The 25786-nt window shown below is 43.4% G+C and overlaps 1 protein-coding gene across 2 annotated transcripts in view; it reads right to left on the bottom strand.

Moving 5' to 3' along the window:
* MSANTD1 (Myb/SANT DNA binding domain containing 1) overlaps positions 1–25229 on the bottom strand; it is a 45136-nt gene extending 19907 nt beyond the window's left edge. Inside the window, exons 1-3 of one of the 2 annotated variants that reach the window (XM_054824477.1) lie at positions 25191–25229; positions 15633–15725; positions 1646–1910 (exon numbers count right to left, since the gene is read on the bottom strand). In XM_054824477.1, the coding sequence (XP_054680452.1) occupies positions 1646–1910; positions 15633–15725; positions 25191–25206 (374 nt within the window). In that variant the 5' untranslated portion in view covers positions 25207–25229. Of the gene's footprint in view, positions 1–1645; positions 1911–2329; positions 2410–15632; positions 15726–25190 lie in introns of those variants that run through there. The other variant, XM_054824479.1, reaches the window with a different exon arrangement.
* Positions 25230–25786: the final 557 nt, after the last annotated feature.

Raw genomic sequence — 25786 nt, 5'->3', positions numbered from 1 at the left:
TTAGAAGTTCACAGAAACATAATAAGAATTTTTTAAAAAGTGCTGTGTTACACACACACACAGAGTGTATGTACGTGACTGATTTTATTTCTTCCCTTCCCCAAATGCAACTTTAAAGTAAAAACATTAATTAGAAAAGCTGAGATGGGCTTGATTGATGACAACACTGAAAATTTAGAACAAAGGCTGACAGAAATAACCTACTCCACTTGGCAATTACGGCACTTAAATATCGTGCAGCGTTGCTAGACACCTGTAAAATCTCGGTGCCACGAGATGTATTTCTCAGCAGGGAGGACTGCAGATTTAGCAGACTAAGCAAAGGCCTGGTAGCCAACAACTCCCGACTTCTAAATCTGCATCCGAGTGTGAATTGCTGGATGATGCTGGGCAAAAATTTATCATACTTCCAGCTTTCTCACCCACAGTCTGGGTGAAGAGAATTGCAAGGATTACAGCAGGGTTAGTAAAACATTTTAGAGACATTAGCATTTGCTACAAAACATCAAGTTTAATATTATGGGAAATTATGTTAAACATTATGCTTATGGCTGATACAAACGTAGAAGAAGGACATTCAAAGTTAAGGGGTTTACAGGATTTCCCTAGTTTTCTATTTGATGAGTACTCTCTGCATTAAATACAGTGAGGTTGCCCTACAGAAAAGCGAGCAGTTTTAACATGGTTGCCTGCTGTAATAACCTTTTTTATTATTAATACGAGCTTTGAGGAGAGATTAAATAAAAGAGTCACATATTTGATTTTCTTGCATTACAAGCACATAGCTAAAATCACCACTCAGGATTTCCAGTATGAGGCAGTTTGTGCCTCACAGAGATAAGAATTAACAAAAAAAAAGGGGGGGGGGAAGATATGCAAATATTTCTGTTAAGTTCTAATTATTTTTTTCCCCGCAAACAACAAATGCACAAACGCCTCGCATTTTCCAAAGCCAACTTCCCCTCCTGACTGACACTGCCTGTTCTTTATCATCCCCTTGTAGACACCTCCGCCCTCCCCCCGACTCCTTTGGAGCAGTATTGACGGTGCACATCGATTCTCTCTCTGCAGATATAATAGTTCTTTCGCTGCTGCTGCTTATAATTATAGCAATGTGTGTCACTCAGTAATAAGACATTCAATTATTCTTGGCCCCGTGAAGTGTAACCCTTCAACTCACGAGAACAAAATCTAGGAGCTTCAGCCCCCCAAAACATTATTCTGTATTTTTTATTTTTTTTTTTTAAACTTTGCCTTGCAATACTGATTCTCACTGGCCACTTCAAACTGCAGGAGTTTCACTGCAAGGAACTGCTGCCAGGCTAACACAATCAGTCCCCTCAGCAAAGAGGAAAAAAAAAAAAATAAATCTCTTTTCCCACTAAACACATTTCCATCTCTCTGCATCATAACAACACTAGCTAATTATAAAGAAACAAAGTTGTCCCAGAGTTTGACATGAAATGGGGGAAAAAATTAACAATGACGTAACAGCACTGGCAAGAGAGAATTTTAAAAGCGATATGAACAATCTTTAATCTTTTATCAACAGATTTCCTGTAGGAGACTTCTTTCTGAAAGGCAAAAATCACTGCGTTGTCCCTGCTAAAATCTCTTAAAATAAAAAGAATTAACTGAAGCTTACCTGTACTGGAATGTCATATTTGTAATTTTTATCTTTATTTCCTCTCCGTGGCGAATTTCTCCAGTCATTTCAAAGAGTTTGTTAGCCATTTTCTCATAAACTTTGGCATTCCTTTTAGTTTGTTTCAGCTCATCAAAAAATTCTTCCCAAACCAGCATTAAACCTCTCATTTCTGCATCAGTCCAGTTTCTGGCCCTCCTGTGTTTCTCAGTCTGAGAAGAGACAATGTAACTGGGAATTTCTGCTGCAGCCATTGCTGACTGACCTAAAAGGGTTTTAAAAGAGGACACTTAATATAGATTGAGTTTTTAGTTTAGGTTTTTTGTAGTGCAAGACATGCATATGTGGATAAAGAATTTGAATGACAACAGAACATATGAAACCTTTTTGCAACAGCTTGAAGCTTGAGTGCACAAAATGGGGCCTACATCTGACAGGCAGGAATTTAGTTAAAAGCTTTTAAACAGAGAAACGTCATTTTGATGTCACGTTTCCATAGCAACAGAGCAACTGCATAAGCTACAACAACAAAAACCTTTTAACTGAAAGCCAAAGAATCAGGACAAAGTTGACAGGCCATCAATATTAAAGCTTTTAAACACTTTAGGTTTAACAAAAAAAAGATCTATGCAGCCTTTGAGAAGCTACTTTTAAGTTTCTACTTCTTTTTTAGCTTTCCCTTACCTTTTAGGCAGACAATCTGCTAGCAGGGGGTCATGGTCGCCTGAACGAGCTTTTAAGTTGCGCCTTGACAGACTCTCTAGGAGGTTGCAAGGACTGAGGCCACGTACACAAAAAAAAAAAAAAAAAAAAAAAAAAGGAAAAGAAAAAAAAGACCCTTTTTTTGCAGATATTCTGCAAAAAGCTTCAGCCAGCTTTATGAAAACTATACATCTCTAAGCTAATAAATGTTTAAGCAGGGAGGCTCATTAAAAAGGAGCCTGCATCTGGGTTTAAGAACATGCACAAAATAGTATTTAAGTGTTTAAATATAGAGAGAAATGCATATACAATTTCAATATAAAGCCACTTTTTTTTTTCCCTGAGATGTTTTGCTGCTGATAAGCACACACTGCAGTCCTGTCAGTATGAATTTGCCTTTGTAGGTATGTATTACAGTATGTGTATTTTGTATTCCCAGTAATTTAGATGCTATTTCTGCAGCCTGTGTTCTGCCTTAGGACTGCAGCAGAAGCATTTCACCTGCTTTATGGGGAACCTAAAAGGATTATTCAATGAGTTAAAAAAAGGCTGCAAGATACTTAGAACTGTGAATAAATTGCTTTGCTGTAAAACAAGCATTTTGAGCTGGTTTCTATACAAGGCTAAATTCTGCCAGCAGTTATACCAGAGAAGCAGCGCTTATTCGTCGTATTAAATATCATGCAAGACAAGCAGTGGGCCAAATTCTGCCCCCGCTTACACTCGTGCAATCTGACAATAATCTTCCACAAAACGGTGAGATGCAAGAACTGCATTAATTCAAGCAGTACGACCAGTTAAGGAGAAAGCTGTTAATTTCCTACACTCCCAGTATAACCCTGTTCTGTAAAATACAAATAAATAAGCCACTGGACCTTTCTTATTTTGTTTCAGCATATAACAGCAATAACGACCTCACTGCAGGGCATTTCCTGACTATTAATGACAGGCAGGGGTTAATGGCCTGAGGCTCACCCAGTCAGTCGTTAATCCCCAGGAAATGTTCTGTGCCTCAATCCTTAATGCTTAAGTATCCTATAAATTGTAAGTCTTCTCATAACCACATCCTTGATCTTAACAATAGTTTAAAAATGCACAGCTTGGTTTGCATCCTGGAGATGGCAAAGAGAGCACATAACGTTCCTAAAAGGTACACCAGTAAAAACTGTAGCATCGTTGCCTTCTTTCTATTTTATTTATTCTATTGTTTATTACAAAAGGCACGACAGCATACCATAGAACAAGGGGGAGGGGGGGAGAATCACATATACTGTACATAGGAACTTCCACTGATCCAACCCTGAACATGCCTCTGTCAGAAATATACCTGCTGAGTCACTGGCTTCCTCAAAAAAAAAAAAAAAAAAGAAAAAAAAAGAAAAAAAAATCCCATAGCTTCCATATAACTACTTTTAACTACTAATATGACAGCCTAGCAACTATTACCTTTAAAAATGTGTAAATAGCAGCATATGTTGTGATGATGATCTTGCATGGTTTGTCTCTTGGGTGGCCAGCTGGGAGACATCACATGATCAGGGGACAGATGGTGGTCAGAAGAGGATCAGCTGGTGACACGTTCATTTTATTAATTTATTGTTTTGTTTTGTTTCGAAATTCCCATCACTTAACCTTGGGCTCCACGCAGCTATGTTAGTAAAACCATACCAAACTCGGCTGGCTGCAGGGGCTGGGGATCACCAGGACAAGTTTAAGGAAGCAACACAGTGTCCGAGAGAAAAACACCACCCGTCTCTCCTGTCGCGGTGCTGGGTCTGACTGAGGACCAACGCACGCTACTGCAAAGCCAAGCTCGCTTTTCAACCTTTAATCATCCATTAGAGGTTTGTTTTTCCCCTCCACACTTTAATCCACCTAGGTTCTGAAAATGCCGATTAACACCACTGACACGTACAGCATGATACATATACATTGTAAAAAAACCCCAAAGGTGGTCTCCGCTTTAAAGGTTTTATTAACCCAGTTTCAAGCGTGACAACCAGGACAGGGTGGGAGAGAACCTGGCCAGCTGCAACAAGTTCTTTCCGTGATGGTCCACAACTCTTCCTTCCCCTGTTCATCCACACGCGCCTGGCGTACGTGCGGCTGCTCCTCATGCTCCACGCCGGCTGCTGGGGCCATGTCGGCCCCGGGCCCCAAACCCGGGACCCTGCAGAAGAGGGGCAGTTGTTTCCCCGTACAATTCGCTTAACTTTTCTATATGCTGTTTCCTATTAGTCTAATTGACAGATTGATATAGTGGTATAGTGCTATTTAACATCTGTTAAATAAAAGAAATGCTTTCTAATAATACCTCCCTTATTCTCCTCCCCTCAGCACCAGAAGGGAATCTAAGTTTTCAGGCCTCGGGTTTTATCCCCTCCTCTGAGAAAGTCGTTGATATTAATTATGGAGACTCCGCATGCCTCCTCTGCCTCGCTGAAGCACACATGCCAAGTGGTTGATAAAGTGACTGTTTTCCTACACAGAGCTGAAAGCAAGGAAAGCTTTTTTACCCCCAAATAATGCCTGCAGTCTTCACCAGAGCCAGGGGAGGAAAAACCAGGTCTCCAGTCTGTGCCCCTCTCTGCTGACGTTCTGCAGATCTGCACAGTCCCTGGAGTCACTCACCCCTTGTCCCAGCCCCGAGGCAGGAGGAACAGCTAAGACAGGACTGGGGGAAGAGCAGCCCTGCAATGGCAGAGAGCTCTCTCTCCTCAGGACCAGGACATTTGGAGGAGGAACTCCAGTAGCACTCAGCTGCTTCTCGCCCCTCTCAAGCTAGAGACCAGACAAGATTCGTCATCTGCCTCAAGACTGGCTGGTCACCAAACCCAGAATAACTGCTGGCATGCCAAGCTGCGCCTCTGCCAGACCCAAGGCACTGATGCACCTGGTGCTGACATCCCTCACGTGCTCCGCTCTGACGTCTCTGCTGACAGCAGAGTCCTCCAGCGTCAGCCTCCTCTAGACTGAGGCCCAGCCTGGTACCAAGTGCCTCGCAAGCAACTGAAGCTCTTACTGTTTTTGTCAACAGAATCATAGAATGTCCTGAGTTGGAAGGGACCCATAAGGATCCTCGAGTCCCACTCCTGGATGGACTCGATAAGGATGTTACTTCTCTTTGAAACAACTGAAAGACATAATGGAGCTTCTGAGGACACCTATGTAGGTGACTTCCTTCTGCAGGAGAAGGCTGTTCTCCTCCTCCGCTTTCCTGCTCACCCCAGTCCCTCCTCTGATGGGCAATGGAATGACAAGTCTAGAAAATATCCCTAGGAACACTGACCTCAGTGGGCTTGAGGATCTCACTCATGCCCTTCCTTTCAGAGGAGTGTGAATTTAATGATCCTCTTGCAAATCTGTTCTTTATATCATCTGTCTAAACACCCTACCTTTTTTTGCAGTCATTATATATCAGCTTGAATAATAGCTCTCACAGCTGTTCCACTTTTCATGGTGATCTGTAAAGATAACAAACCCCAAACAGGGTAGAAGGGTTTCAAATTTGCAGATGTGGATCTAATGAGGTTCACCTATAGATGTTTCCATCAGAGAGTTCCATTAATCCTAACATATCTGCTGACTGTACTTCAAGTGATCTGTGTTAACCAACTGCATATACAGCCTTCAGCTTTGCAAGTGTGGGCTAACGCGTGCCAAATAAAACTTCCTTTAGCCAAGTTTTAGGGAAAGGGGTTTTCCCTTGCGTTTGCAGGGAGATAACGGCTCTAGACAGTCAATTACCGGAGCTCAACCCACGAACTGTAAAGCCATTAAACTCTGATTACAGAAGAGCATGTCTGATCCTGCTGATGGGGATTGTGGTAGGAGAAGTCAGGCAGCACCTCCCTGGCAAATTGGAATTTAATTCTATTGGAACACAAGAAATTTCTGCAACTTCTCCTAAAGGTACTTCTGTTCCTGAAACCCAAATGGACAGCTGCCTATAGAGAGGTGCTGGCACACGGGTCACTGCCTATTTGGATTTCAGAAATGGAACTACATTAGTTTTGGTTCAGGTAAGTCTTGAGATCAACTGGTCTGGCCCCAGTTTTAGCACCACTGGCAACAAACACCATTTTAGGCAGCGACTGAGCAGTGGCACTGGGAGGAGGAGGTCCCCGCCGGAGGGCCATCAAAAGTATGCATCACCACTCAAAGACGCAGGTTCAACTCGCTAAAACACGAGTATTTCAGAAGGGCTTCCTGTAATGTCTTGATTATGGACAAACTGCTTGCACCTTTTTCGTGTTCCGGGCAAGCTGTTGAAAGCAAGGTCATCCAAAGCACAGGCTCATCACTGCTCCTTGCAACCCTCCAGTCTGGCCCACCGGGAGCGTAACATGTGTGGGTAATAACAAATCTTGAAACAGGATAGTGGCTGCAGAGCACATGTTCGTCCTCTGGTTATTTCAGTGCAGGCACACCTTGATAACTCTGTTAAAAAGAGTGTAAGAGTATGTATGTGTCTGTTTAAAAACAAAGGCATGTGGGTTTTGCATTGCAGTGGGATGCAATGTTTTACGTTCAAAAAAAGCCGTCTGCACATGTTGGGAGGCTGTCTCCTGCCCCACATTTTGCTGTCCACTGGGCTAAAAATCCCACTTTCTGAAGACTTACTAAAAATGATGTGTTTAGTGTCTCTCATCGCTGCACACTGCAATTTGCAAAGAGGGATAAGTGCAACGAGAGAAGTGCTCTTCCAGTGCTTTTGAAAAGCTTGGCCAGAGGAGTTTCACCTCCATGGAAACGACAGGTCCACAGCAGCAAAGCGGTTGTGCTCAGGAGAGCACTGGAAACCAGGAGCTCACCCTAAGGTAGCGAAGTGACTTGCGGACAGCAGAGCTGGTTTCAGAACTCAGATAAGGTCCACACACCCTTCGGTCTGGTCATGGTCTCCTTGGGTGATGGAGTTGCAGGGGCTTGTAAAGGCTCAGAAGCTTTATGAAACCATTACGGGTGTGAACACAGAGCTGTGAGGTGTAAAACTGCACATGAACTGCTCATCCTGTCCTACTACCTGTGAGGGAAGTTTAACGGGGGAACAGTATAACGCTGTTTGTAAGGGGAGGGGAAGGAAAAGGAAAAAAAAAAGCAGCTATCTAAACTGCAGGAGGTCCTATTTCAAAGACAAAAAGAAAAAGTTCTTCAGGCTGAGGAAGTATAGGATGTGTCTCATGGTACATAAAAAAAAAAGGACAGTCCCTTTCGTCAGAAGGTCTACAACCTAACTGGGACATGCCACAAGGGAAACAGACAGGATAGACCAGGAGGGACAAGTGACAGCAATGTGTTACTGAGCAAAGGCCATCGCGTGGCTGAACAGCTTTTCTCTACATCCAAAATAAATAATACCTGCAGAGATGTCTGACAACAGAAATGGATGCTCTGGAGGAAGCTGGCTGAGGGGAAGGCATCCTGGCTGACACGGGGCAGAGAAGATTTTGATATGTGAACACTTAGAACAAAAGAACAAGAAAAATCAACATTTCCACACAAATGCCCTGCCACGGGGCTGTCTGTGGCAGGTTTCCCTGATGGCAGAGCAAGGCACCGGGCGGCCCAGGAGATCAGTGGTCTGAGAAGATGCAGGTGAGCTGGAGGAAGCTGGAGAGATTTTTCGTTTCATTTTGCTAGACCACATCCTGCTTGAATTTCACTGTAATCAGAACATTTCCCAAAAGCATTCTGATCTTGCTGAACTGGCAGATTCCGACCAAAAATATCTCCTTTGCCTATTTTAGTAGTAACCATGGAAGCCAGCTCTGCACAGACATTCAGTTGGAGAGAGACGGATGGCAAGAGACAGCGAGGTGAACACGGACAAGCTGGGAAACGGGGCTTCAGCAGTTTTCATGGACGGAGCAGGAAGCATTAGCATAGACAAGGGGGAGAACTGGAATTGTGCAGGGCTTTAGAAGAAGGAGCTCAGGGAACCCAAGGAATTCACTGTTTGGAGAAACCAGGTATAGACTGGCATGATGGTAGCAATTAGATTAAAAATTATAGTACTAAGAATTTTTTTTTTTTAATTACTTTGTATTTTTTTTAAGTTTAGCTGAAACACAAATACTCATGCTACAGACCCTAGTTTAGCATACTGGAAGGGGGGGGAAAAAAATCTCTTATGTCCAGAAGTTACAAATACCCACTCCCAAAACATCTGGCACTTGCATTGTATGGAGGCAGGATGCCAGACTAGATGGACTTTCAGTCACACGTGTTCCTAAATTTTCAGGCATACAGGGAAAGACAGACAATATTCTTAAAAGTTTAGTTACATAGTATAGAGAGCAAAGACATCAGTTCTACACATGTCACACTCCCAGTTCAATTTATAGCAAACAAAGCGCTTCTGAGATTTGCTTACTCTTAAGAAATCATTTGGAGGTCCTTTGCCTATGGAACAACCCTGCAGTACGCAGTAGACAGACAGACATACTCCTTTTCTGGTAAGCAAGCAACAAATCAGATTGCAATGAAAATCGTTCAGTTCCCAAAGAATGGTTTCCCAAATCCCCCTTGAAAGAAGTTATTTTGGCCCTGCTTACTTACAGGGGTTAGTCAATAAGCCCTCCTGTCCATGTTTGGGTTTTAGCACTTTTTAGCAAGCTACATGCTGGAAAATGTCTAGTTCATTAAAAACTGCTCCTAAAATGCTATGCAAATATTCCTGTTTCAGAAGTAAATTCCTCTGAGAATCTGTTCTAAACAGTTCACTTTAGACATAGATCGTGATTTAATCCAATTTGGATTTGAGATGTATCACAAAAGAAGAAAAATAATCCCTATTGCGCAGAAGTCCGCCCCATGCCTGAGCAACATTCCCCCAACTCAGCAGGGCAGGAGAAAAACGCCATGTCACGAAAAACCAGATGACGGCAGCTGGCTTGACCGTGGTGGTGCTGTGGCTGCGTGCAACATCGTTTCTGCCCCAGCAGGAATTAATGCTGCTGATGTCATCCCTTGCTATCAGCAGCGTAAAAGGTAGTGAGATTTACATAAATGCTTGAAGGAGGTTATTGCTCCATTGATCCATTAGCGGGGAGCCATCCCCCGGATTCAGAGCGAGCCAAGCGCAGGGAGCTTGGCACCGGCGCGGGACTCCAGCTAAGCAAGTTTTCGCACCATTGTGGTAGCAAGCATTAGAGCTGTGTTGAATAAATGGGTTCTAGCTTGCTGTTTTTCCAGAAAAGAGAGTGGTTTGGGCCCTTTTCCAGCAACCTCAGAGAAACTGCAGTGTAAGTCGCTGGCAATTCCCTGCCAGAAGCCCAGCCTTGCCGCTCAGAGCTCGCTACTAGCTTGGCAGCCTGCTGCATCCACCTAGCAGCTGTTTGCATCCCCACGCTGCCTCTCCCTGACGCCCTGCCAAGGCCTGCGAAGGACACGGAGAGATTCCCGCTGCCTCGCCGCACCCTGCCCGCCGGCCGCAGCCACGATCCAGGCGAGCCCAGCAATTACCCCAACGTGGCCGGGGAACACCTCGCACCCGCTCATCTCGGTGTGGGACGGCGGTGGAATTAGGTCCTGCTGTTCTGCAGTTTAATCAGCCGCAGGTTTTGGACATAAAAAGCATTAAAAAAAATCAAATATGTCTGCCAAGTGTGAAAGGCAGGAGCTTCTCCAACTCTGCTTCTGGGGTTCTGCTCGGAGACCCTGGACTACCCCCAGCTGCAAGGTTTTCCCCTCGCAAGGGTGTGCTCAGCTTTCCAGCCCCATAGAGGAAAATTTACAAGATTTAAAAAACTATATTTCAGATAAAATATTTAGGGCACAGGAGATTTTCGTATCAGTCCATAAAAGATTTAAATACTAAAATGTAAATGGGGTTTTGTGCATTATTGCGAGGCAGCCTCGGGAATGGAAATTTGAGAAAAAATGTTGCAACCTATAAAGTTCAGATGATACTCGTAAAAGACTGCCTGATCTGAGAGCTGCCAAAAAGATAAGTAAAACTAAATTCACCAGCACTGCTGCAATAGCCAAAGAGCTTATCTGCTTAAGTGGTGATAATGGAAGTTGAGAATGTACAAGAGGCAGCTGCCAGTTCTGGGACAGGCTGCCAGTGAAGTTGGCCATGCCACAGCACCTCCCTGTCCTTCCATGGGAAACAGCTACGGCTTTCAAGGAACCAAACTGGAAGCATCACACTGCAGGTTGTGCTTGGTCCTGACTTTATTCCCAATGCTCTGTTCAAAGTGTTTCAGGGGTGTACAGTACCCCGTAAGAGAGCTACATGAAAAAACTGCTGTCCCTGGTGAACACGGGGTTTCCAGTAGAAGCATGGGTTTCCATGTCGTCCCACGGAGACAGTGCAGCCATATGGCCTCTGAAGTCCTGCGTGGTCTGTGTTTCCAAATGCTTCCCCCCGGAAGGACTTCTGCCTTTGTGCAGATGATCTACGCAAGTAGCAATCTACCAGGACACTGAGTTGCAGCTCCAAGACAAACACAGTATTGGGAACTTCAGCGTTAGCTCTCACATCTCATGATAGGCAGGAGGACAACCTATCTCAACATAGGAAGGTTTACTGTGATACGCATATACTGTTACCCCTTTTAACACAGAGTGGGTTGCCGGTATTTGGGGTCTTGTGATGCCTCTTGGTTCACAGCATGCACAGCCTTGCTCCTTGGACATCCCAGGGATAGCCAGGAGGGGTCATCTCCCCCTCCCACATCCAGGTGTGCCTCTCCACCCAGCCTTCTGCCCAGGGATACCGCATCTCCTCTCGCTGCCTTCACCGTAAGCCCGTACTGCAATTGCTTTTATGTTCCTCATTGATTCCTGGCTTTTTCCAGCTGTTTTTTCCCCTCTCTGTGGCACTCTGCTGTTTATCAGACACGGCTCCACTCCAACTGCTCTCCAGCCACCAGAGTTCAGTTTATATTCTAGCCTGAGCGTGCTCCCCCGATCTGGGCATTAGCTTCTATTGTTTCGGCTATCACTAAACCAAGGAGTGTGTATTTGCTTCCTCTCTTGGCCTCAGTGAAATGCTGCCAGCAAACCCATCAGCCTACAGATCAAAGAAACCTTTTCCATCCGTCGCATACAGGAGCATTCTGGCCAGCCCAAGGAAGTCTGTCTGCTTCCTTTCATCAGGACTAATGCACACCTACAAACCACTGCTGGATGCAAACTTTTCCACATCCAATGCCAGCTGTCCAATACCACCAGTGATTTTAAAATCCTCCCTGGTGCTTTTCATTCAACGTGGCATTCAGTGTTGTAAACCAGAGGATGTGCCCCGAATAAGTGTAGGGCTGTGTGGGGAAAAGCAGCATGATTTGCTTGCCTACAAATACTCACCACAACGTAGGTGTTCATAGAATCATAGAATATCTCAAGTTGGAAGGGACCCATAGGGATCACTGAGTCCAGCTCCCTGCTCCTCACAGGACTGCCTAAAACTAAGCCATGTGATCAAGAGAGTTGTCCAGGCACTCCTTGAACTCCGACAGGCTCGGTGCCATGATCACAGCCCTGGGGAGCCTGCTCCAGTCACCGACCACCCGCTCAGTGAAGAACCTTTTCCTAATGTCCAATCTGAACTTCCCCTGACACAGATTTGGAGGCAAGCAAAGCTAATACTACCAAAAGGAGCGACAGAGTACCTGCCACCATCCACTCCTCTGCTGAGTCGATCATGCAAGTGCAAACAAGATTAGTTTAAATTATGGATTAACGGGACTCAGTTCACCCGTAGCAAGCACTCAAATGACTTTTTTTGGCAGCAAAGCTGCCTCCAGTAGGTGAGTAAAGATTATTCTGAATAGTAACAAAACTGAAGAGCTACAGACCTGATTTCCAGTACCACAGACCCTACCTATTTCCAGCCAAACTCCACAGGGGGCTGGGCATAGCCAGCATAAATAAGAAACCTAATCCAGATGTTCGAGGGGGAATTTGGACAGGAAATGTATGGAACCTAAAACCACAGAGATGTAGGAGACATCCAGCATGGAGCAAGTACAGACAAGCTGTCTGAAGGGAGTCCGTGGCAGATGTGAATGGCACAAGGGAATTCTTGTTTTGTTTCATCCCTAAACATTCCATTGACAGATTTCTGCATAACCAGAAGGAGTACTTTTGGATCCCCACGTTCTAAGCAAATCTTCAATTGCTCAGAAGATCGAGATTTTTTTTGGTTATACAGAACAGCTTTTATGACTTGTAGGACCAGAGACCTTCTAAACAAAGCAACAAGGAACCACCATCTGATTGCAGAGATGCAAGACTAAACAATTTACAAAAAAACAAGCCAGTTCACAACGCAGTATCTCATTCTCTTTAATAAAAGTGGCCAGTGTTTTTCATTTGCTGTGCAAACAGAAAGCAATAGCGCATTTCCCAAGGGAGGCACTCTTGTGCAACTCTTTACTAGAGGCAATCGGCCAACTCCAAAGGACTTAGGAAGTCAGTCCTCTTCTCCCCCCACCTCACTCACCTTACTGTAAAAGGGTATTGTAAAAACTACTTGGACTGGCTTTAGCTCCCATTTTGCTGTGGATTTAAAAAGAGCTGAACAGCCTGATCCACAAACCTTCCCAACCAAGGGCAGAACAAGCATGACTGCTGCTCGTCAGCATCTCACTAGCCATATAAATGAAAATATTCTTCTCTGCTAACATACTGCAACTCTAACCCAACAGTGATGGCTTACACACTTGAACATACTGTTTGCACCAATTCTTCCCCTGCGCTGTCTTTAATGCCCCGTAGCAATATCCCAGTGGCTGAAGCCACTCAAGCAGACCAAGAACGGAACACAGGCAGCAGCCTAAAATATTCAATCCTAATGCCACGGTTTTCTCCAACATCTTTCCTCTCTGCACACTATGCTTCATGACAACTGGACAGGCAGATTATGTTAAAGCTCATGCATACCTTTTCAAATGATTTCTCATCAAGTCTCAGCGGGAACTAATTGAAGATTAAATTAATCATTCCTTGAGGCTTCTTACGCAGTGTTTTATCACTTTTTGTGAATACATTATGGAGAACCTCAGTGAAGTGCTGATCCGGCAGGATCACTGAACGCACGAGCTGGAGTGGCTGGACAACCCAACACACATCTGAGAAGTGAGAACTTGGGACGTCCCTAATAAATGGGACAAGACAAACCCTTATCCATTTCTTCTGGCTGTAAAAATCAGTCTAGCAAAACTACGATAGTAAATGTTTTCCAAAATATCATCCTGTCTTTCTGAAAACAAAGGAGCAAGTCTGACAGGAGCTGTTTGACATTACATGAAATATTCCTGACCAACTCTCTGATCTTCTCTGCCTCCTGAAACGCGAGGAATACCACGACGCCCAGGCAAAACCCAGCTACCATAACTTGTGTTGATCCCTGCTTTAACCTGCTTCCTCCATAACCAAATTCTTTCATTGACCCATCTGCAGCTCCATCCCTGACCTCTGATCCGCACAGCGCCTCTCTGGGTATCGTACATGGCTGTCAGATAATGACAACTGACATCCAGACTTCCACCAGCCGCTGGGTAAAAGCTGTAATGCTGGGTCATGGCAGACCCCCAGACAAAAAAAAATGAATGTGCTTTTTCTGCAGTGCCTTGCAGGGTTAAGGATTCATTTAACCAGAGATGAAAGCTGAAAGACAGGTCCAAAAAGGTTTTGAAGCAACAGAAAACGCCCCCTGGAATGTCAGAACCAGACGCTTCACTCTGTAATAAAACTCATGGTCCCAAAAGCAGGATCAGATACATCCTTACCAGTGTTTGCTTTGACAGAAATATACATTTTCAGGTTTATTCTGCTGTAAAGGCAGAAGAAAATCCTGAACACTGGTCACCACAACTATTGGGAATATTTTGAGAGCATTTTATACATCTCATTACTGTAAATGTTTTAGAAACATTATTGTGCTCTATTCTACTCTGCTGCCCTATGTCGTTTTTATCTTACAAATGCAAACTCCTTCAGGCAGGCATCACATGCAAGTTCCCATCTAAGCATTTAAAATATTACAGGTGGTGTGAGTTATCAGTCAAATTTTCTGGAACCACTCTCGCTTTTAGGATCATTTAGATGCTTCCCACTACTTTTGACATGCTACAATATGGGAAAGCAAGATCAGCTTTGTTTTAAGATTAACATGATGTGATTGCAGTGCACTCAGAAATGGTAAAAAATCAACTCTCATTCATTCCCAAATACTCAATTCTGTATGAAACCACAGCAAAACAGTAAGTAAATCTTGTGAATAAGGTTTTCGTTTACATTTGACTGTTAATTACTGTCAGAGAGCCAACATTTGTGCCGCTGCCTATTTTATTTATACACATGCACACTATTTATATCTTTATAAATATATATACACACGCACGCGCACACATTATTTTATCTGGCTGATTTCTAATAGCAACTATTCCAACATAAGTCTTGGAAGAGGAGAGAAAGGGAGACCTGAAGGAAGACCAGCCCGTCGCCTCACAGCAGAGCCCAGGGAAACCTCACTACGTGCAGAATAACCCTCAGGAAGTGGGAGAGCATTGTACTTTCCCTCCAAAAATTCAGAAATGCATTGCATGTTCCTACAGACTCTGCGCCATCTCAGGACAAATCCGAGACTGCTAGAAATCAAAAACATGCTTGGATACCACAAGCTGTTTTTCTGTGTGTTGTAGTTTTACATAAGAATCACCAAAAAGAGAAATTATTTTGTCTGTCTTTGAGCAATATTCTCATCAGAAAATTCTGCATGTAAAAGCTTGGGGAGACAATGAGACCGACTGCCAGTCCGACGTGGGATTGTAAGAAGGCGTGTCCACCATGAGACACAAAAAGTTGTTGGACTCTCAAAACCATAAAGAAATGTTAAAAGTCAACAGTTTTTAAAATACACCCCTCCCAGCCTACTAGCTAACATCTCTGAAATGGCCCAGTCACACAGCAACCTCAGAGCCAGTGCATCAGGAGAAAGCAAACGGGTTGAAGGACAAAGTACTGATCAGTTAAACCCTATAAAAACCCAAATCAGCAATCACAGAAAGCAGGTATTATAACGCGGACGCCTCCATCCACCAGGTACAAGCTTTGAAGCGACTCCTTACAAGGGATTGAAACAGTGACCAGCTTGACCTCCTCTGGCTGTAGACAACACAGCAACTTCTCCACACTCAGAAATTGCAGCCCCGAAACACTCGGCCTCATTTCCTTGCCCTGCTTTTCAGAGGTGGAGCAGAAGGGAGGCTCAACGCACAAACCCACACTTTTATAGCTTTGGGGGTTTTATGGTGTGGAAGAAAACTTTCGGTACCTGCTGTCCTAGGAACAGAAGATCCTCCATGAGCCTTGAAGTCAACGCAGGAGTCCTCGCAGCAGATCACTGACCCGGAGCAGAACTTCGTGTCTGGAGGAGAAAGAGTTGGCAGAACAACGCATCGTGTGGGGAGAGGAGCAAGGAAACTTTTCAGAGCAATCACAGAGGAAGGTCAGCCGTGCTTAGCCAAGGTTATCTTGTAAAGGTCTAGATGAGGTGGGTTTAGTTTAGTTTGCCATCTCTAGCCTTTCAAACAACACAGACAAATACATTCCCCATGCTATACAGTCCCATCATAAATGACTTGAATTGGCCCGTAAGCCTTCAACAACCTCATTCTTATGTGCTGAAAGCTACTCACTTTAAGCCAAAAGAATATGACAAACATCCTCATCTACACATCTTACACTGCCAGCAAAAGGTGTCTCTTTAAAAGAGATCCCAGCCTCGTCCAGGCCACCAGCGGATGTAATTTTTCCCGACTTCTCTCTCATCTGCCAAACTGTTCCATTAGTGAGTTAATGCTCAATGCTCAGCATGCTGTAGTTCAGAGGACTGCAAATCTTTTTTAAAACATGGTGGGTCCTAAAGGTATTGTTATCTCTATTTTACACAAGGAAAAGCCAGAGATAGCAAAGGAAAAAAATTCAAAAGCTTCTAAATGACTGTGAAACTGAAGTAATTTTAAGAGAATTGGACACTCCAGAGCTGAAGTCAACCTTGCGCGTCCTTCAGTCACATCTCAAAATGAAATATGCTCTCAATTTACTTAAGGCAAGGTCCTCAAAGCCACAGAGGTACCTAACGAGTATCTCAATGGGAAACAATTTCCAAGACTCAGAGCTAAATTAGCCATGACTTCTTCCCTCCTCCAAGAAAATAACTGATTAGGTGCCTAACAGTCCACAGGAATGCATTTTTTTCACCAGAAGAAGGTATTTGGGTACCTCAAGTTTTTCTTCCTCCATGCTGCGATCCCACCATTTTGGCTGAGCTGAACCTCTTAGCACTTACACCTGTGAAAGCCCACTTGGGGCTGGGAAGTCGTGAGCACGGCTAACGCTCCTCAGCGTGGTGGCTCTGGTACGAGGGAGCAGCCGCTCCCACTTTCATTTAAAGACATGGCTGGAGGAAGAGGGTGTGGTTGGGGTGGCCCGAAGATAGCACCCGCCGCCAGGGCAAGGTGGTTGCAACCTCTCCCTGATGGAGAGAGGTGCTGGGTTTGGACTCTGCCTCCAGGGCCAGTTTTGGTTTTTATGCAGTGATGTTTTCATGCAAAGCGTGTAGTTAGCAGCCTTGGGAATGCCGCCAGATACCTGCTCCCCACCTCCCTTCAGGGGAGGTCCCAACCAGTAGGCCACAGTCAGGCTCCCACTTGCTTCTCTTCTCCGGCTCTGTGAATCCTTCTCCACACCGTGGCACAACATCAATAGGAAGGGCTTGAGAGGTTGCCTACAGCCTGGGAAGGGACAGGCGAATTTGAATATCCCTTGGGAGAAGGAGGACCCAAACCCAAGTTCGACCACTTCTGAGACGAGTATTATAACCATTAAGTTATTATATGAAAACCACCACACCAATCATTTGTATCTTAAGCAGCAAGCACAAGGCTGTGAGCTGAGGCCTCAGCAGCGGGGGCAGGTTTGACTCCCCTGGCCGGGTTTGGAGCTCGCAGAGTGTGGGAGCCACTCGTGGGATCCAGCGTGAGAGCTGGCACAGGGACGGGAAAGGGATCCCGGGAGCCTAAGCAGGTATCAGTGCTGAGAATTCAGGGGACAAGTGTGTGGGGGGAAAAGACCCTACGAACAAGCCCTCTTGAAAACACCAGAGATACATCAGTTCCCACCATTCGAAGTCCTAACCTATTACTTTAGGGTTAAAATGTCAAACTAAAATCTCTTTTATCACCACCAAAGTGCTTTTACCTTGAATTTTTAAGTCTTTGTTTAAGCTGAGGTTAAAAATAGTCTGGCCTTCTCGACTGTTAAGCAGATCATAAAACTCTCTGTAGTCCAACAGGCTACAGAAAGTTTCTATAGCTTTACTAACTATTGTGAGTCTAGACTAGCTTCCTGCACCTTCTTCATCCTCAAAGCGGTTAGCTGCAAAAATTTAACTAAAGGAGTTTCTTACAGGAATTTTAAAAGTAGCTGTTAAGCCGACTTGTTTTTATCACAAACCAACGCAATAAAGTAACAGCTAGATCTACATTTAATTGTTAGAAAAGAATATGTTTGTAATTAAAGAGCAAGTCTGTACATATGTTTTTAAATACTGTGGACCTGATTTTCTTCAATATTGTTGTTTCTTCCAATTCTTGAAATATGTATTTGAAATCAAAGGACAAGTAGCACTATATGGAAGTTACAAATAAGTCTTTTGAGAAAATAAGTACATTTTAATCTCACTGAAATATACTAACCATAAAAATAGGAGCTGTGTGGTAGAAAAGTGATGGTTTTTGACAAAACAGGAGGTATTTAGAGGAGGTATTCCTCTAAATAGGGATAGGTGAGTAGGCTGAGTAAATGGTAATATTTGCAATTAATTTTAGACATTTGTCAAGATGATTTTGTAGGTAGGTTTGTTCAAGAGCTGCAGAATTTTTTTCAGGTCTACTGAGAAAAAGCCTGGCACAAGATTTTGAGTTAGAATGCAGACTCATCTCAGCACTGTCATTAGTTTATCCAACAGCATTAAAAGTGAACAGCAAGTGCCCCTAAACCTCCTCCCACAAAATAAGAAAATGAGACCCAAAATTCTGCATCATTCCATGCTGATGATTTTTAGACAGAATTTCCCACTCACCTTAACAAGGTGATAATTTAAAAAATCTCTGCCAAAGAATAAAACCTCCTTGTTGGACCCCCACATCTCTGAAGATACCTGCTGGTAGAATCTGACATCCTGTACCCAGAGCATCAGAAAATGTTCGGGAGACTTGTGTTGGGAAAAAGTACGCAATTGTACAGAGATTAAATTCTTTGGAGTTCTTTTTTATTCTAAGAAAAAATAAGAGAGGATCCTACATTTTTAGAAGTCCTGACTGTAAGGACACAAACACGGCTTATGATCCTTTCAGCCAAGCACCTGTTGGCTACAGAAGAAATACCGTACAGTTGTGTCTCACCAACTTGCCATGGCCATTTTTGCAACGTTTGCAACGGTGTGGGAGCATTACGACATTTATCATTGCTTTTGTCATTTGGAGAACAATGCTGGCCAAACCTGCTTGCACTGTCACATTATTTAATTAAATATCCAAAAAATAATTTTACCGCATGCTAATACACAGGGCAGTCTTACCAGTTTCAGGCTTAGAACCTAGCTCAGTTTTCTGCACAAATGATGCTGCTGCATGGGGTGGGGGAGAAGGTGGAACGAACAAGAGTAGGGCAGCTATCTGCTGCAGCATAAGCAGCACCGAACAGGATTAATGCATTCAAAATCAGAGACCAGACAATTCTCTGGCAGCTTTTGAGAAATACATGAAAAAGCTGTATGCCATGGGGCCAGCAGTAGTAGAGGACTGAACGCGGTGACTCCAGGGGTCTTTCCCAAGCCTATGTTTAAGTTCTCTTGGCACAGAAACCATTCGGTATATATCATCATTATGGCAGCTTTTCTGCATACCATTTCTACTTCTACTGTATTGAAGACACAGTTATCACGCTGTGCAACACTTGGGCATACTGTGGATTTACACACATATCTAAATTTTAAGTTGTCTGTAAAGTCTTTAAAATCCTGTTTATCTTCTTGAGCGCTACTAAGGATTGAGCTGATATTTTCCAAGAACTATTCAAAATTTCACCAAGATATTTTTCCCAAATAGTTACAGCCCTGTGGATGCATAGGTACAGTTCTTTTCCCTTATGCATTACTTTGCAATTGTCTAGACTGGGTGAGAAAATGGAGAAGAATATTCACAGCCAGTTTTAATTTTGACTACCTTGACAATTTCTTATACGTAAAGTTTGTCATCTCTTCTTTTTTCCTGAAACATTAGTAGATAATTTAACAGTAGAGATACCAACAGAGACTCCTGTCGCCTGGTGACTTTCCTGCAATAAGAAAACTGATGATTCTGTGTTATTACCTTTAACCAATTAGAGTCATAACAGTTCAAAACTGCAGAAGTGCTTTCCCTTTTATTTCTTGAGAATTTAGAGGGGTTGATGACCATTAGTAAGGGACCTTGGAAGTCCAGCCAGACCTTATCAACTGAATCACCTCTACCCATGGGCTGCAGGGTTTCAAAGCACACAGATTTTCGACAGCTTCCTTCTACAAAATCCATTTTGACATTTACCCAATATATCATATTTACTCTACGAATTCAAGTCTTCATTTTAGTTTCCATAAGTGTGCCAAAGGAAGGCTAGATTTACCAGTGTACATAGCCCTTTAAACATCAATTACATTTGCCACAGCAATTATTTAATTCATATCAAACAAAACCATGAATTCAACAACCCCACATTTGGCACTCTTGGATGGCTACCATGGCTACCACCTATTTTTATCAACAGCATTATGCATTTTATCCAATTGTTCTAAACCTGTTCTGTCGACGCTTCAATTTAAAACAGCTCTTTACACTCTTTCGGATACCACAACGCTCCAGAAGAGAAAGCTCCCTGAGATCCTTTATAATGAACAGCAAGGCAAAGATTTATTTAGCCTTTCTGTAGCAGCCCTATGTACTTCGAGTGTTCGTATTAAACTGCAATCCCCTGTCAAGTGTGCTGATGGACAGGCTTCCTACTCGTCATGCGTTTGAAGGGGTTTTCTCATTGTTTCTGTGAGTTTAGCAAGTTGTTCCTAGAAATTGGTTTTACCTGCCTTGTTTAACTTGCCTTATTTAACTTGAATGTATGCTCTTTTCTATTTTCTCTGCTCAAACATGACCTCCACTTGCTGAAAGATGTCTTTTTACTTCTAACATGTCTCTGCTCTTCCATTGAACAATACCGGCTTTTCAGAGAGTTCTGCTCAAGCCTTTTGATAGAAGAGACACACACACTTCCTTGAGCGCATATTATAATGTCTTCTCACCAGCCGCATGTTCTCTGCAAGCATCTTACTCTTTTAGCTGTTCCTTTGAACCACAAAATTGTAAGAATCTTTCTTATATTTATGTATTCCACCTCACTGAGATTTGTTTTTGTCTGCACAGGGACAAGAAAATGGAGTTTGTTGTGGTCATCGCACATTGCCCTGGGTTAAAACCAGTGTTGTCTTTTTCCTATTACATTAAGTTGTTTCACATCCACAGATTGCCTTCCCGGTTGTGTCTCACATCAAGGTCTTCCTCCTCCTCCTTTTCTGATCCTGTGTGTAGTATCATTGGTATTTCTCCATTTACTTCTGCAGAGAAAGGCCCTTTCTTCCCCTGTACTCCACTGAATATTCTCTTGATAACAAGTGTCTCAAACATTGAAATTGCTCCATTTGCCGAGACAAGAGCAGCCCGTATTTCCAAAACAGAGTCCTCTGATTTTCTCAGCCAACATTTTGATATGGAGAATTTTCTAGGCTGTTTCAGGACCATGTCTCAGTCATTGTGCGCAATAATACTAATTATGAACACAGTCAACACCGGTATCAACACAGCCACCTACCTGCATCTCTGAGATAAGAAATGTATTCCTCTACCCTTTTTCTTTCTTTGTTTCTCACAAAAGCACTGAAGTTCCCTGGAAGAGCAGTTTCTTCACACCTCCAGGATAGTTTGGATGACAAGTCTAAGAAGATTAGCTTCTGTAATGTTTTCTGAAAACCACTGTAAGGAGGATCACTGGCACAGATGACTGATTTTCATCCAGGAGATTTTAGCATTGTTCCACTATCTCATGCATTTATTAGGATTTCATTTCCTTCTGGAGCCTCAAGGGAAATTTCATAATCAGCACACCTGGTATGTGTAGTATAAATAATTAAGGGGATGCCCTCTCTAACGATCTATGCAGAAAGGCTGTTCTGCTGTAAGAAGTGGCCTGGATCATAGTCTTATTGGAAGAAAGAATTAGGGTTACGAGATCGTCTCCATTTTCAGATTCAAAAAACCTCATGAACATTTACTGAACCAGATGGTGTCAAGGCTCTACCTGATCTATAGAGGAACCTACTCAATCAGTACATTTATGAGTCATTTCAACATTATTCTTTCTACGCTGTCAGCATAGATGGTACTTTACCACCATTTTTCTATCCAAGAATATAATTTATTGCTTGCCTTAACAAAAAGATCATGACACCAATTTAGCTTGCAATCACATCAAGAAAAATACTTAATGTGACAAATTTGGCAATAAGCCAGCACTATATAAACTGGTTGGATGGCAAAAATATTTAGGGCAAACCATGTTAAAGAGGACAGAGCTCACGTGAAGCCCTCCATACTTGGGTTTATCTATTCAACAATTTGCAAAGGCAGTATAATTGTTACAGCCCAAACTCCGGTCTTTGGAGGTTTTCCCTCAGACACTAAGAGCACTGAAGTCCTCACAAATTGGACCTTCTAAGAAGGAGGAAATATATTATTATTACAAATGGATAAAATAATCAACACCTCTCTTGCATTGAAGGACATGCGAATTTGTGTCTGATGGTGCACACTAACATGTTGATAGCATCTGCACGATTCTGATCTGAAAGGGTTATTTTGGTTTTATGTTGGTTTGTTGTTGGTTTTTTTTTTTTTCCCCTGAGGGCAAAGTCCCTCAGAAGCTGGACTTTCACTTAAGTGCTTTGTTTCTTTCTCTGTTTTACCATCAGAACCCTCTGTTCTGAATTCTTCTTTCCCCTACCTTTGATTAATTCCCTGCCTTCATCTGTATTTAATACTTACACTACAGATCCCACACTTGAAATCTTTTTTTTTCTTTCCCCAAACCTGAACTCAAGTTTTGTTTTAAAGCTTCTAAAAAAAGTTTTATCACTTGAGTGTGCTTCACTTTACGCTGTCATCTGTAACTAAAGTACAGCACAGTAAGTGGCATATTTGTGATCTGGAATCCAGTTTTGCAGATAAAAAGAGGTTAAACAGTTCATTTAAATATGCCTCTCTGATACGCAACTCAAAAAGATTCAAACACTGAGATTTGCTCACCATCATTACTCCTATTTTCCAACACATTAATTGGATATATGTAGTCAAATCAAGAAAATCAGCTTCTCATCAAGGGCTGTGTTCTAAATTCTGATTTTTTTGTACAGCTGAAAAATGCTAATGAATAATTCACGACGAAAAGATTAAATCTTATATGAACAAAACCAGACATATATGCAACACTGTGTAAACATACTCCCACCCTTTCAACTTGCCCAGTTACCTTAAGTCCATCTAAGTGCTTACGCATTTTTCTAAAGCAATCGGATTTGAAAGTTCTATGCATAATTAAATCTACTGCTATTAGTGTGAGCAGGCCATATTTAAATTCCAGTTTTCAATGGGTTATGAACCAAAGCGACTTCACTACCAGAATTTCTCCCTTTCTAAAAGCCCGATACTACAACTGGATCTGATTGGGCACCTCCCTACATCTATATGTTGCTTTAAGGGGATTCTGCTCAGGTGCATGGGTCCTCTAGAACCAGAGCCTTCAGTCGCAGCATGATCAAGCATTACAGGATCTTAGTTTTCCTAAGACAAACAGAAAAGACTCATCTTCTAAGTTCGTTTGCATTGGTAACATCAAGATCTTACCCCTCAATTTAGAAAAAGAGAAGCAGGAAGCAGTTATCAATAAAATTCAGTATTTGGTTTCAGTGTGGCCCTCTTCTTATCCTATCCGAGATACATGAGATTAATTAAACCAATTTCAGAACCCTCAGCAAAAAGTGGGTTTCCGTTTAGAAAGCGGTACCAGGAGGCGTCTGGGCACGTCTGGAGTGAAAAGTCCACTAGTAAGCGGTCACAAGCTGAGCAATACTTTTCCCCCTCTTTGAGAAGTAAACGTGTGATTTGAAAGTCTGCGCAGAACGGATTTACTTCCATGGGACAAGCGCTTGACAATTTAAGGTATTTTGTGAAACTCGTCAGACTTACCTTTCCCCATCTCCATCCTTCATTCTGCTCTAGCGGAACCTCGCACAACCACAACCCCTGCTCCGCTGAATCCCTTGGCCTCTTCTACACAGTCACAGCTGTTGGAGCCCACTAGTACTAAATGTGCTGTTACTACTCCCAGGCTGTAGGGACTAAGGGGTTAACCCAACTCGCAGGCATACATTAAACTGTGCTAAGAGCATTCCACAGAAATACCATCCCGAGCTCGCAGCCTAGAAGGAATAGCTAACCTGACACACGCTCTGTCCGGGCAACAGACAAATACGCTTGCTTTTTAAACTCAGCATCAATAGGGCACTTTGCGGGGCACTCAGGAACGCTTGGAAACCCGTGGGCATAGAAAATCAGCCGTTGTATGGACAGCTGCATGAAAAAGAAAAAAAAACCAAAACCCAAACACCACCCTGGAAAGTAGTTCATGCAGCATTAGCTGTGAAAGTTGTACTTTGCTTTAAGCAGGCTCACTTCGAGATCGTACCACCTGTTTAAAAGGCAAAATATTTCCTCGTTCATTTTAAAAGCTGTGGCTCTGCCCCCCCCCTCCTCTTTGCATAAACATGCCGTATAGACACGCACTTACAGGAGAATAAAGAACCCGCAGTTGTAAGTATCCCAGATATTGATCTCTATCAGACTATATAAACCAGCAGTTTTAGCAGTCTCTCTGGAGTTTGCTGTAAAAGCAATTGGAACTGCAATTAACAACAGCACATCTTAGGATAGGGAAAGACTTCTAACTAGAAGCTAATTAGGAGGGCAAACACTGAAGCTTGTTAGCTGAGATGCTAATGAGAATTATACTTGAGTGGCAGCAGACTAGCTATTCAGAGTTAATTAGAAACCTCAGCTGATAGTATATTGCTCTTAAGAGCTTTCAAAACAAACAACTGGAAAAACTGTCCTGCAGCTAAGGATCCAGCATGCCACGTTGGGTAATTCATGGGCACGGGGAACAGCCAGAAAATTACGCTCAGGCATCAGGGTAATTTCACAGCATGTGCAAAAGGTAGAGAGGAGGTTTTTAGGAGGCGCATGCCCTCCTGGATTTTCTGCGACGGTTCTGTTCATCGGTGGCAAAGCTGATGCTGCCATTTACACTGCCCGGCCAGAACAGCACCCACTTGCACAAGAGGGTGAGCTGGAGGGCTGCCGCACGCCCCAAACATCGACACCAGGCTTGTGCAGAAGCGGGACAAGGAGCTGGGCTGGTCCAGCAGCCCCTGAGAGCCTTCCTATCCCCCCCACCAGCCTCTCCCATCCCAGCCCTCAGCCGGGGAAAGCTGCTGGTGTTCAGCTGGGCGAAGCAGCAGCTGTGTGCAAGTTGCTCTCACCATGGCTCTGCCTGCCCGGGGCACGGGAGGGTTTTAGTCTCTCCCCCTCTTTGTGCAGTGAGGAGGCAAAGAGCAAATCGAGGCGCTTCGAGGGGAAAAATCTGTTAAACGTAACATCGCCGCAATGGGGACCGTGAAGTGTGGCCTTACCTGGGCTGAGTTGCATGGCTGATTCCTGCTCTGAGCAGAGCCAGGGAGGCAAAGCAGAGGGGCTGCGTGTTTAAATGTTTCCTCTGTGCCTGATTGGAAGCGCAAGAGCCAGTCAGGGGCAGGGGAGAGGCTGCTAAACTCAAAGTAGGTTGCTTGTTTCAGGAAAAGATTGGATACTGGAGAACCTGCAGACTGGTTCGCAGCACATTTGAACACATGAAAAACGTGTGTCACAAGGGAGAGAAACGCTCCGGAAGAATCAAGGGGATTTTCAGTTTCGCCAAGGCCCTGTTTGCATTAAAACTTGCAGCGATTTAAGCAAAATCTGGTTTTAATTTTATTTATTGAAACCACTTGCAAACCCATGTGGATACTCTTAAACAGATTCAGCTTTCCAAAAGAAAACCAATGCAATGCAGATTTCAATTAAAGCACGCAGAAGAGCACCCACAAACGGTTTTACACCAGTGTAATTAAATAGGTTTCAAAGTTTAACTTTAGCTAAACAAATGTGACTTTTAATGCAGATGTGACCTGATGGTGTGTGAGAGGACAGGGAACTTTGCATACTGAAACCTCCCTGCAAGAGTCCCGGG

Source organism: Grus americana, chromosome 4 (assembly GCF_028858705.1).
Source record: "Grus americana isolate bGruAme1 chromosome 4, bGruAme1.mat, whole genome shotgun sequence".
NCBI classification, from domain to species: Eukaryota; Metazoa; Chordata; class Aves; order Gruiformes; family Gruidae; genus Grus; species Grus americana.
Note: the sequence above shows the minus strand (reverse complement) of the source record. Positions and strands in the feature narration are given on the sequence as shown.